At 38.7% G+C, this 12,411-nt stretch overlaps 1 protein-coding gene across 1 annotated transcript; it reads left to right on the top strand.

The window, feature by feature from the left end:
* Window positions 1-7,100: 7,100 nt before the first annotated feature.
* LOC146381712 (serine protease 33-like) lies at window positions 7,101-11,777 on the top strand. Its single transcript, XM_084937876.1, has 9 exons — window positions 7,101-7,195; window positions 7,296-7,316; window positions 7,523-7,685; window positions 8,785-9,053; window positions 9,142-9,287; window positions 9,365-9,608; window positions 10,440-10,611; window positions 10,704-11,138; window positions 11,242-11,777. Exons 1-8 carry the CDS (start codon window positions 7,141-7,143, stop codon window positions 10,987-10,989), a joined length of 1,356 nt encoding a protein of 451 aa, XP_084794002.1. The 5' UTR covers window positions 7,101-7,140; the 3' UTR covers window positions 10,990-11,138; window positions 11,242-11,777.
* The last annotated feature ends 634 nt before the right edge of the window (window positions 11,778-12,411 follow it).

Raw genomic sequence — 12,411 nt, 5'->3', positions numbered from 1 at the left:
GAACACTGTTAAACATGAAGTAAAAGGATGATGACATATTTGTAAGTTTCTGTCATAATATTCAGGGAAAAACGGACACAAATATAGACTGCAGAGGTAAGAAGAATGCACAGGAACACAGTATGACCCAATTAAAAAAACATGAGTAAACTGAGACTTGGAGTACACACAGGAGGTGAGGAGGAGCAGTGGAAACAAGACAATAACTGTGAGGAAGTAAAACTCAACTAAGTATAACAAAACTTCCTGTTTTATTTTGTGAGACAGGGTACTCGGGGAAAAAACAGGAAGCAACAGAAAAACACTGAACATGGAGACAAAGACTGAATAAATAAACCAAAATGCAAGATACACTCAAGATCTAAACTCAGTTAGCAACCTACAAAAAGCCAGACAGATTTACATATTGAATCATTAAACCAGTTAAAGATCATTAAACCAGTTAAAGATTTATATATTGAATCATTAAACCAGAAAGAAATGACTGCACTTAGAAGTAATACACTGCTACAACAAAACCCACAAAACTCAACAAGCCACCAGAGCTTCATTGTGTTTAATATGCCAAAAGTAGACAGTTAACATGTCCCTGGAATTATAAACACATTTGTGATTCATGAACAACCTTAATTTCATTTAAATTCCTTTATGTTACAACAGCTAAAAGGTTCCCTTGCTCTGGGAATGCTTGGCCATGGCTCACATGCACCACAGCTCAGGACCTAGCTTATTGGCCAACCTTAGCCAATCTTAACTCAGATTGAAAAACTTCTTCAGAAAATTTCCTCAGATTAAATCCAATTCCCTTTGGTGGACTTTGACTAGGCCACTCCAAAGTCCTTTTTGTTTCTCTTAAGCCATTAAGACGTCAACTTGTTGGCGTGTTTTGAATCATTGTCCTGCTGCAGAACCCAAATGCGCTTCAGCTTGAGGTCCAAAACAGATAACCAGACATTCTTTTTCAAGAAACTTAGTTCATTTACCACAGCAAGTCTTTCAGGTCAGTTTAACACACAGGGCAGTATAGGTTTGGGTTTTTTCCCTTTAATAATAAACACCTTCATTTATAAACTGCAATTTGTGTTTATATGTGTTATCTTTGTCTAATATTTCAATTTGTTTGATGATCTGAAACATTTAAGTGTGGCAAACATACAAAAACAGGAAATCAGGAAAGGGGTGAACACTTTTTCATACAACTGTATATATGCAGACTCTTTCACCTTATGCAGGCATGTTGTCAGTAAAACCAGAAAAGCAAACTCTCCACCAATGATTTCCTTGGTGAAATTTGGATCAGGATACACTTCTCCCTCTGTCTAAAAATGAAAGGTGAAAAAGAAGAAATTCAGTGTTTTCAGCACCTTGTCGACTCTGTGACATGAAGAAATAAGGCAGTTTTAAAAGCCTGCACACTGGACTTCTCTGAAATGAATCAAGTGTAACATTTATCCAATAAAACAAATTGTTCTTTTCAGGAGTAAGAGTCTCTTGATCTCTGGCTGATCCCTCCTTGGGTAGTCTGTGCCCCATTGGCCACCTCAAAGGGTAGGGTGGGTCAACCCACAATGAGATGCCCAATCTACGCCTTGGGGCTCATGTCATGGGGCAGTGATGGGAATAACGCCGTTACAAGTAACGGCGTTACTTTTTTAAGTAATGAGTAATCTAATCTATCGTTACAACGCCGTTACAGTTACTAACAAGAAAATGCGGCCCATTACTATTTTTCAACAAACAGACGGCTGAAGCTGTGTTCAGCTTACCGCATCTTATATCAGTTGCACGGAAGTAGCTGTCTACGTAAGTAATCTGGACGCTACAGCTTTAAGCAGCTGTGCGCGCTCCCGCAGACGGTAATTACGATCACTGTCTAGCACAACACCTGGAGCTAAGGGGGCAAAAGTGCTGCTGTTTGACTGAGGAAGAATAAAGGAGTCGTGGTAAGCCAATCACATGACCACTTAAAGACAAAGCAACAAGGTGATAAATACCAGTTTTTAAATTGTGTTGATAGGCCACGTAAACCAGAGTCATGATAAACAATGTATACGCGACATTTTTTCCTCAATAGTTTCATCACGTTTACTGTCTACGGACAGCGCTAGCAAGCACTCTCTGCTTATGAGCAAAAAACCCCCCCAAAAAACAGAGGATGTTTTAGGAGTGATGGCGAGAGAGAGCGAGAGAGAGCAGAAAAAGGGAGAGAGCGAGTTTTGAGATGTGAGAGATTTGTGACGTTTAGCGTGTTTGGAGTGTGTAGTTAATGTGTTGTCTTGTGTAGTTAGTGTGTAGTGTTGTGGATAGTTTTGTGTTGTGTGTCAGAACAATGAGGTGACTGCTGTCTCCAGGTAGAAAAAGGAGTGATACACCTGCTGTCAGACCTGCAGGTATCAGGCTGTGATGTTCTCCTTTATAGTGGAAAGAAAGTATTTTTTTGGAGTGGCACAAATAATTTGTGTGGCATCTTATTGAATGCAGAACAGCTGATTGTTCTGTAAATAGTTTGAAATGGTTATTTAAAAAATTAAGGTAAAAGGTAAATGGATGCAAATAACTTTGTTCTTTGCAAAACTTGTGCATAGGATTTTAAAATTGACAATTTATATTTGCATTTAGAGTTATGAAATATGATTCATTAAACATGTTTGTGGTTGTTACAGTAAAAAATATAACTTTTTCTACTCGGATTTTATGTTTTTTGTCTGATTTTAGATCAATTGTGTTAATACAGTATGTCAAAATGAAAACATAACTGTAATTTCAGACATGTGAGGTTGTGCTGAAAAGGATGATACCAAACAAGGCAAACTAAATAGTTTTTAAAGGTGAAATGTGGAGGGAAAATCAAAAGTAGTTAAAAATGGCCAAACCCTGGACCCCAGAGGGTTAAATGTTTTTTTTAAAGTAACGCAATAGTTACTTTTCAAGTAATTAATTACTTTTAGAATATTTTAACTCAGTTACTAACTCAGTTACTTTTTGAAGAAGTAACTAGTAACTATAATTAATTACCCATTGGGCAGGATGGGGCTTCCAGGGGAGGGAGCAACCGTTGCTGGGTGCAACTTGTCTCAGTCCCTTTATTGTGTGTCTCTGTTGTAATGGATTGGGTTCCTGGTGTTGTGACAGTGTGCAGATGTCTGTGAAGGTTCTCAGTCATCCATGTCATCGTAGTCTAAGGAGCTTGGAAAGAAAAGCGCCTGGACTTCTTTAAGTTGCTTGAAGACGTTTCACCTCTCATCCGAGAAGCTTCTTCAGTTCTAAGGGTCAAATGGTGGAGAGTCCCAGATTTAAACCCAGTGGGAGTTTCCCCCCAAAGAGGGACAAAATGACCCCCTGATGATCTTCTACCTAATCACATGAGCCAAGGTGTGAAAAGTGTGCAGATGAACACTACTACTGAATGGGAGTGCCTAAAGAGACAGTTGTTTGCTTGTTCTCTGCTTCAGGGAGCAGTCCTCTACTTTCCAGTCTTACATGTACCAGCCCTCCCTACCCCCACCTCCCTCATACAACACATCACTTGCAAACAATCACAGGAAATTAATATGGTAAACTATGAAAATCTACCGATAATTTTACTGTTATTGAATGGAATAATTATGAAACAAACACCTCAGTTTCTGACGTTTAATTGTTTCTGTTTCTTGATTTAGCTGAGAACTGATAAAACACATTATTATGCTGTCAGATATGAGAACACAGATCTTTCTTCTCCACCTTACTGTAAGCCAAAGCTTCATATTAAACATTTACTGTCTGCATATCTTTTCAGTGTGCTAAATTTTGTAGAATTTAAATCACTGTCTCTTTAAATTGTCATTTAAAACAATGTTGCTGTGTCATCCTAGGTCAGGTTTCAAAAGATGGCAGTTCATAACAGCTGACTAGATAGCTCAAAAACAAAGAAAGTGAGCTCTATTTTCTCATGAATCAATACCTCATTTAATCATTTACTCTCTTATCCACCACAGTTTACTTCCTGATAGTGTTCCCAAAATTCAGCACTAGTGAGATATTTTTTAATTATTTACTTCCCCATTCCTGAACTGGGGTAAAAATGTGGAGAAGCACATGTGGAGGAATATGCACTGCTTGTTCTTGTGGCATGTGCTTAATAACTTGCCATCTTTAAAAAAAAAACCTAAGCGTATAAAAATGTCAAAAATGTCATGTGGCAACCTAATATGCATATATAATGTTGACCTTGTCAGTAGTTGTGATACATCATTAGAATCTGACATCACACACAGCCTTATCAGAACTCATAAGTAAGCAAGAGAAATTCCAAGGAAACCACATTTTAGTTGGTACGCAGCTATCAAACCTTTGGCATCAACTAAGAATTTGCAAACATTTGGACCCATTACAGATTTATTGTATTAAAATTTCTCAGAGAAAAACACTGTCCAAGTCAAAGAGATCACCCATGCACAGTGTGCTCTTTATAGATAATAGGGAAACGTTCTGACAGAAACCTGGTCTTGTTAGAAGAGAAGGCATCCATCCCACGTTGGATGCGGCAGCTCTTATTTCTCAAATTTCTCGAAAATTTATTAACCCCCCCCCCCCAAAAAAAATCTAACTATTCAGAGTTAGGACCAGGAAGCAGAGTGGCAGTCTTACACGCTTCTCTGCAGCTTATCTCCTCCTCTTATTCTCTTATCACAGCTTTATTCTCCACGAGACTCCAGTGAAATCCTGCCAAAAAAGTTATTTAGAATATAGGTTATTATAGTTAACTAAAATTAAAACTATATTAAAAGATGACACTGAAAATTTACTGTGTTTGTAATATAATTTTTTTGAACTCCCTAAAGCTTGACCCGGACAAATACTCTCCACATTATCCATCCATCCATCCGCTTCCGCTTATCCTTTTCAGGGTCGCAGGGGGCTCTGGAGCCTATCCTAGCTGTCATAGGGCAAGAGGCAGGGTAGGCCCTGGACAGGTTGGAAGTCTGTCGCAGGGCTAACAGACAGGGACAGACAACCATTCCCACTCACATTCACAGCCAGTGGCAATTTGGATTATCCAATTAACCTATCCCCACAAGCTGCATGTCTTTGGACGGTGGGAGGAAGCCGGAGTACCTGGAGAGAACCCACGCAGACACGGGGAGAACATGCAAACTCCACACAGAAAGACCCCGGCCTGATGTTGGAATTGAACTCAGGACCTTCTTGCTGTGCAGCAACAGTGCTAACCACCGTGCCACCGTGCTGCCCACATTATAATAATCAAAATCACAAAAACGAACACTGAAAGAAATGAAAACTTAAACCAAAACTACACTTAAATGAGCCAGAACACACTGCACTACATACAACTAAACTGGATACACACAAAAACTCAAAATGAGATAGACCTGAAAAACCTACCTCAGAATGGTTGTCTGTATTAAGAACAGCCCTCCTCAGTTAGTTTATGTTTGACCGTGGAGTCAGTCAGCTTTGACCTGAATGAATGCCAAACTACTTTACTTATTCTCCAAGTAGGAATGTTAACAGAGGTTAAACAAGAACCAGCTAGAAAAATATTAACAAAGTAAACAGTATGCTCAGTTGTTCTAAAATGTCATGAAAAAGTCAAAAAGCATATCTGGGCATGCAGACAGAAGATATTATTCGTTTTATTCAATAATAAAAGTAACAGGTGCAACATGAACTCTTGGATGAATGTGTAGTTTTGTTTATTGTGCATGCCATCTTTGTCAGATAACATATTAGTGATGAGTTGTACTCTAAAGATATTAATATTAATCTTTATTTATTTCTATCAATGACATATGTCAACATGTTTAATTAGAGAGTTTACTTAAAGTACTAATTTTCTAATTCTCTAAAGCTCTACTGCAGTGATGACATGTATTCCAAAAGATATTCTCTCATCTAACACATCTTTCTAAAATTTCTTATAAATATTCAGTTGAATTGCTTAACCTGCAACCTACAGACAGGCCTCCATACAGAACCCAGAGGTATGTTTTTGCAAGTATTTTACTGACATTGTAAATCAGTTTACTCAGGATAAAAGTTTCAAGTTGTATCACAGAAATGTCTAGATTTTTGTTTTATAAAATATGCAATAATGATAATAGTATTTAGTTTCTTTAAATGACATTAAATACATAATTAATAATTCTGTGAAGTTTTGCTATTTACAAGTTCTTAATCAAGCTTTTTTAATGCTAAAATATAATATAGTTGTTATTTATGAATTTTAAATTTTAAGTAAACTGTACAGTTATTTAATTGCATTCCTTTTATTATTGCTGTCTACAGAGCTCTGCAGACAGCAGCTTTGGTCTCATGGTTTGTAATTTGTTCTTCACCTGCATGTGGCTTGGTTATCTTACAAAATAAATTAACATGACTTTATCTGTATAAATCATTGATTTCAGGTAGTTTTAGTATATCAGTGACTTAATTTAAGAAGATTTTTTAAATAGTCTGAATACTTTACAAACATTTAAAGATTACATGTTCCTGTTTTTTACCCATGAAGTATGGAATGATTCATGACAAGGAAAAAAATTGACAATAAACAATTTTAGTTTTAGGGTGTAAAGGGAATGAGTCATAATGGTTTCCGAATACAGTGCGAATAGTTGTCAAATCATGGCAACATGATACTAGCTAGTCATTAAGACACTTTAATTAAGACTAATTAAAATATAATTTTATGTCTAAATAGTAAATCATGGTGCTGAAACACACAACTGACACATCAATGACAACTGGCACGTGTAAAGAATTTCATCCCAATCTTAAAAGTGAGAAGTCCACGGGTAGGTTTTTCATTGACTTTGAAATTAATATTAATGTAGCAAGAATTACTGAACTGTGAAAAGGGCAGAAGTCTGTCATGGAAAATGACATAAAAAAATCACATAATTGTTTTTTTAAAGTGCACTCTGGTCTTTAAGCTCTGGACATTAAAAAAAATCACTGGAGTTCTGTAGTCTTTGTCCCAGAAATTAAAGGAAGAAGGAAATGTTTCAGTGTTCTGGCTGTGGGGTGTGCACGTGGGAGGAGCAAATATAAAAGTGACACACGGTTTATATATTTGCCACTCACTGACAGCTGGCTCACAAGTATAAAAAGAGGGACACACGAGAACTGTGCAGTTACACAATGGTGTTAAGGAAGTGGATTCATTTATTGGCTTTGGTGAGCCTCCTGTCTGCAGGTAAGTCAGACCAACATTTGCATGTAACATAACTGTATGCAAATATAAATTCAGGATCTCCTCTCTTGAACATCACTGATCATGTTGTGTTTCTTTCCAGAATCAAATGCTCAGCTTGATGGTAGGTAAAAATAAGAGTTTCTCTGAGTAAAAAAAAAAAAAAAAAATTCATAAAAGTTATAAACTGCTTCATTTAATTATCTATGTTTTTGACATTACAATTCATTTCATCAGCGATCCAACTACAAACAGGGAAAAAAATGTTTTCCATATTTCACAATGATTTACGTTGCTTCTTAAGTTTGATCCTGCTGATCTTTGTTTCAGTATGTGGCACTGCTCCACACAGCAGCAGGATAGTAGGAGGTGAAGATGCTCCACCTGGATACTGGCCGTGGCAGGTCAGCGTGCAGATATTTGGTAAACATTTTTGTGGCGGTTCCCTCATCAACAAAGAGTGGGTGATGTCTGCTGCTCACTGCTTCTTTCGGTGTGTAACACAAACGTCTGTTTAATCTTTATGCCTAAACTGATCCAGCTATAACAGGGTAGAGGTGTGCAGATCGATCCAAATATCAATAGTACTGATATCAACTCTGACATTGATATCAAATCGATACTAGCGCGATGCGATCGATACTTTGTGTTTGTGGGCACGAGTTCAAGTGCAGGTGGGGTGGTGGAATCAGTGAATAGCAAAGGTGGAGGTTCAGAAGAGATTTTTATGTCCGTGGGGGGGGGGGGGTGTTCAGAGGGAAGAGGTGAATAAAGGTCTGGAGTTTGTGTGTGTGAGTCGAGCGACAGTGCAGGGAGAGAGTTCATTCATCCATCCTGTCAGCCTGATGTCTTTCAGCCTGCTGGTTCCAGGGCAGAGGCTCATTAGTCTCCTTCCCTATAGCAGAAAACTGGAAAAGCTGTTTGACAGATGAGTGGAGTTATCTGCAATGCAGAGGAGTTTTTGGGTGAGGTGAGTGCAATAGATGTCCTGGAGGGAGGGAAATGAATCACTCACAATCCTCTCTATTATTCTCACTACTCAATATAACTTTTTCTGGCAGGACCCAATCAGGAGCCATTAGATACAGTGATGCAACTGGTGAGGATACTCTTAACAGTGCCTTTGTTGAAGGCGCTCATAATGGGGGTTGAAGCTCTTGCTCTCCTCAGTATGTGGGGAAGTAGAGTTGTTGTTAGGCTTTACTGACCATTGATGCTGTGTTCTTTGAGCAGGAGAGATCTTCTGAGATGTGCACACCAAGAAACTTGAACCTAAGAAAGCTGCCTATATAGGTTAAAAGTACTGACATCGGTATTGGTATCGGCAATACTGGCCCTGCATTTACTTGATATAAGATTGATACCAAATCTGCAGTAACGCAGAACACTGGGCTTTGACTAATATTTGTCAAGGAAGGCAAATATCAGATTGGGAATACTGAAACTGCCAGCATTCCTGAAACATTTCATCAACATAAATGTTAAAATACTGGCTCATGCATAAATACAAATGTTTACAGTTCAATGTTTTGTTTTGTTTTTTCATCAAAACTTCTATATTTTCTTTTTCTTTTTTTTTTTTTTAACTTTAGTTCAAGTCCTTCTGGGTTGAAGGTTTCTCTTGGGCTTCAGAGCCTGCAGGGTGTAAATCCAAATAAGGTGTCCAGAAATGTTGCCAAAATAATTTTGCACCCAAACTATGACAGTATGACCAACAACAACGACATCGCTCTGCTCAGACTCTCTTCACCAGTCAGATTCACTGACTACATCAGACCTGTGTGCCTGGCAGCGAGTGGCAGTGTGTTCAATGATGGCACTGATAGCTGGGTGACTGGCTGGGGTGCAGTCAAGGAGGGAGGTGAGGCTGTTGTTGGTGTTTCAGTGTTCATGTGGTCTGTGGTTCATTGGTTTGTGTGTAAACAGCTCCTCATCTTGCATCCCATCAGTGGCCTTACCCTTCCCTCAAATGCTGCAAGAAGTGGAGGTGCCAGTTGTGGGAAACAGACAGTGTAACTGCCTGAATGGAGTGGGCACAGTCACAGACAACATGATCTGTGCTGGTGTTCTGGCAGGAGGCAAAGACTCATGCCAGGTAGGCTTCCTCATCTCATTTGGTTACATAATCAGGTGTTTCAAAGATTCTCAGACGTGTCCTCTTCATCTCTACAGGGAGACTCCGGAGGTCCAATGGTGAGTAAACAGGGCTCTGTTTGGGTCCAGTCTGGAATTGTAAGTTTTGGTTTTGGTTGTGCTCAGCCCAATCTGCCAGGAGTCTACTCCAGAGTGTCCCGTTACCAGTCCTGGATCAAGTCCCGCATTCACTTTGATAAGCCAGGATTTGTGCAGTTCATCTCCAGCGGGCTGGATCCTGACAGCAGCTACACCTGTCCTGGTCCTCTAACAAGACCCTCAAGTAAGTCTCAGGTTCCAGTTTTTCAGTACCAATAAATGAATATGGATAAGTATATAATGTTTTCAAATTTTCTGTATCTGTAATTCAATTCGGTGTTATTATACAGCACCAAATCACAACAACAGGTGCTTCAAGGTGCTCTATAATGTAAGGTGAAGACCTTACAATAATAGAAAATAGAGAAAACCCCAACAATCATATGACCCCCTATGAGCAAGCCCTGTGGTCAGTGGGAAGGAAAAACTTCCTTTTAACAGGAAGAAACCTCGAGCAGAAACAGACTCAGGGAGGAACACGACCGGTTGGGGTGAGGGGAGGAGGGTCATCTGATCCAGCCCTAAGTGTTTGCTTTATCAAAAGAAAAGTTTTAAGCCTAATCTTAAAAGTAGAGATAGTGTCTGTCTCCCAAATCCAAATTGGAAGCTGGTTCAACAGAAGAGGGGCCTCACAGCTGAGAGCTGTGCCTCTCATTCTACTTTAAAATACGCTAGGAACGACAAGTAAGCCTGCACGAAGCGCTCTAATGCTGTGATACAGTACCATAAGGTCATTAAGACAAGATAGCGCCTGATTATTCAACACCTTACATGTGAGGAGAAGGATTTTGAATTCAATTCTGGATTTAATGGTGGAGCCAATGAAGGGAAGCAAATATAGGAGAAATATGCTCTGTCTCTCTCTAGTCCCTGTCAGTACTCTTGTTGCAGCATTTTGGATTAACTGAAGGCTTTTCAGAGATTTTTTTGGACATCCTGATCACAATGAATTACAGTAGTCCAGCCTTGAACCACCTAAATCATTTGCTTTTTAAATTTTTGTTTCTTCTTTCAGTGTCAGTTTGTGGCAACACTCTCGTGAACAGTCACACAGGAGGAGACAAGAGCACTGTACCTGAAGGAACTTGGCCCTGGATGGTAAGTCTTCACCAAAATGGAGTGCACAAATGTGGAGGAAGCTTAATATCTGACAACGTTATACTCACAACTGCGCAATGCGTCTCTACGTAAGTACACAAACAGCATTTATAATTTTTAATTTTAAAATATGAGCTGTTTGAGATTTGTCTTTTAATTGTGTCTTCAATCCTCCTGACAGCACCAGTCCAAATGCCAGTGAATGGAATGTGTCTCTTGGTCTTAGACTCGTAAATGGTTCTGAAGACTTTGAGACATCTTTGGGTGTTTTGAACATTACAGTGAGCAAAATGACCGGCTCCAATATTGCACTATTGGAGCTGTTTGAATCAGTCAGTTTCAACAATTATATCCAGCCTGTGTGTTTGGACATTAGTGATTCAAGGTCTTTCCCCATTGGTAGTCAGTGTTTGGTGACAGGCTGGGAAAACAAGAACAACAGCAGAGGTAAGGGTTTGCTGTTTTAAAAAATTGCAGTGTCTGAATATCTTTGGTTGCATTTGCAAATATGACTCCTATAGGTGCTGTTCTTCAAAACATGAAAACTCAAGTTGCAAGTTGTGGCAATCTTTCTGATTCAGATCAAATTTGTACTCACACCATGGACCTTCAACAGGTAAAAACAATATTTATAATTGTATCCTAAATGTGCTTGGACTGATGCTTTCAGGCTGGGTGTTTGTTGATCACTGATTATGAATCCTGTTTTATATCCACAGGGAGGTCAGGGCAGCCCATTGCTGTGCAAGTCAGAGTCATCATGGTTCCAGGTTGCTGTTGTAACAGTCTGTGAAAGTAGACTGAGCCATGGAGATGTTGATGTCTTTACCAAAATCTCAAAATTTGGGTCATTCTTAAAGGAGATTATTGATGAAACACCATCTGCTGCAACACTTTTAACAGGAAGTTCACCTGATTTCTCAGTTTCCTTATTGGTGTTTTTTTGCTGTCCTCATTATCTCCTTGTTCCTGTTGTCATGATTTGCTCTTGTGGGTGGTTGGTGTAGTTCATTATTACAAATTACCAACAGATGCCAAAAGTCTTTATTAACACCCATTCATATTTACTTAATGTAGTTATGATGCTCAGGTCAATATGAAGAAAATTATTCATGTGAATATTTCTAATGAAGTTTAAAAATCTTTTTTTTTTTTACATTTTGGAGTGTGATGGTATGTTTCTCTAAACTAATTATACAGGAATATGTCTTCTTTGTGCATTCTGAAGCTGTTGTCTACTTAAAAATTGTATAAATCGTGTAAGAGCAAAATTGAAATGTAATTCTAATTACATACTTATTATAATAAACATTGATAATGCTTAAAATAATTGATAAAATAATGTTATTGTTTTGTTGTTGTTTTTTTAGATAACTCAGGGCTAAATATTGCATATTTTGTTTATTTGTGAGCAAAGCCATTCACATTATCAGTAGTGATGTGCGGATCGATCCTGAAATATCGATTCCTCCGATACCAGTCATTTATGTTCTAGAATCCATTCTCACATTAAAATATCGATATTTTAGTAATTTAGGGTAAATTTGTAGTTTACCATTAACATGAACACAGTGGAAAGTAACTATATCATTCAGATTGTCTACATTCGAAGGAACTACTTCCTCTTCCGCCTTTCATAGTCATGTGCGAAATACGGCTGCATAACTGTCTCGCAGCCCCTTGGCGTGCGCACTCACAACAATGGCTGAGCGTAACTGGAGTCATATGCGGACGTATTTTACCTCCACAAACAGCTGAGCTGGTTTGCATACATGTGGCAAAAAAGTGAGGTGTTGTGGCAACACCACTAACCTTGTCAAACACCTCAGAGTAAATCATATCACAGAATATGACAAGCGTATGTTGAGGCGAACTGAAGAGGAGGAGAG

Source organism: Perissodus microlepis, chromosome 8 (assembly GCF_051167445.1).
Source record: "Perissodus microlepis isolate ML-2025 ecotype Zambia chromosome 8, ASM5116744v1, whole genome shotgun sequence".
NCBI lineage: Eukaryota > Metazoa > Chordata > Actinopteri > Cichliformes > Cichlidae > Perissodus > Perissodus microlepis.
Note: the sequence above shows the minus strand (reverse complement) of the source record. Positions and strands in the feature narration are given on the sequence as shown.

What these genes read in the sequence shown, in the direction of transcription:
- LOC146381712 (XM_084937876.1), top strand. Translation starts at nt 7,141, where the DNA reads ATGGTGTTAAGGAAGTGGATTCATTTATTGGCTTTGGTGAGCCTCCTG. An exon ending in GGTGAGCCTCCTGTCTGCAG is followed by an intron (nt 7,196 to 7,295) that starts GTAAGTCAGACC and finishes GTTTCTTTCCAG; the next exon opens with AATCAAATGCTCAGCTTGAT. An exon ending in GCTGCTCACTGCTTCTTTCG is followed by an intron (nt 7,686 to 8,784) that starts GTGTGTAACACA and finishes TTTTAACTTTAG; the next exon opens with TTCAAGTCCTTCTGGGTTGA.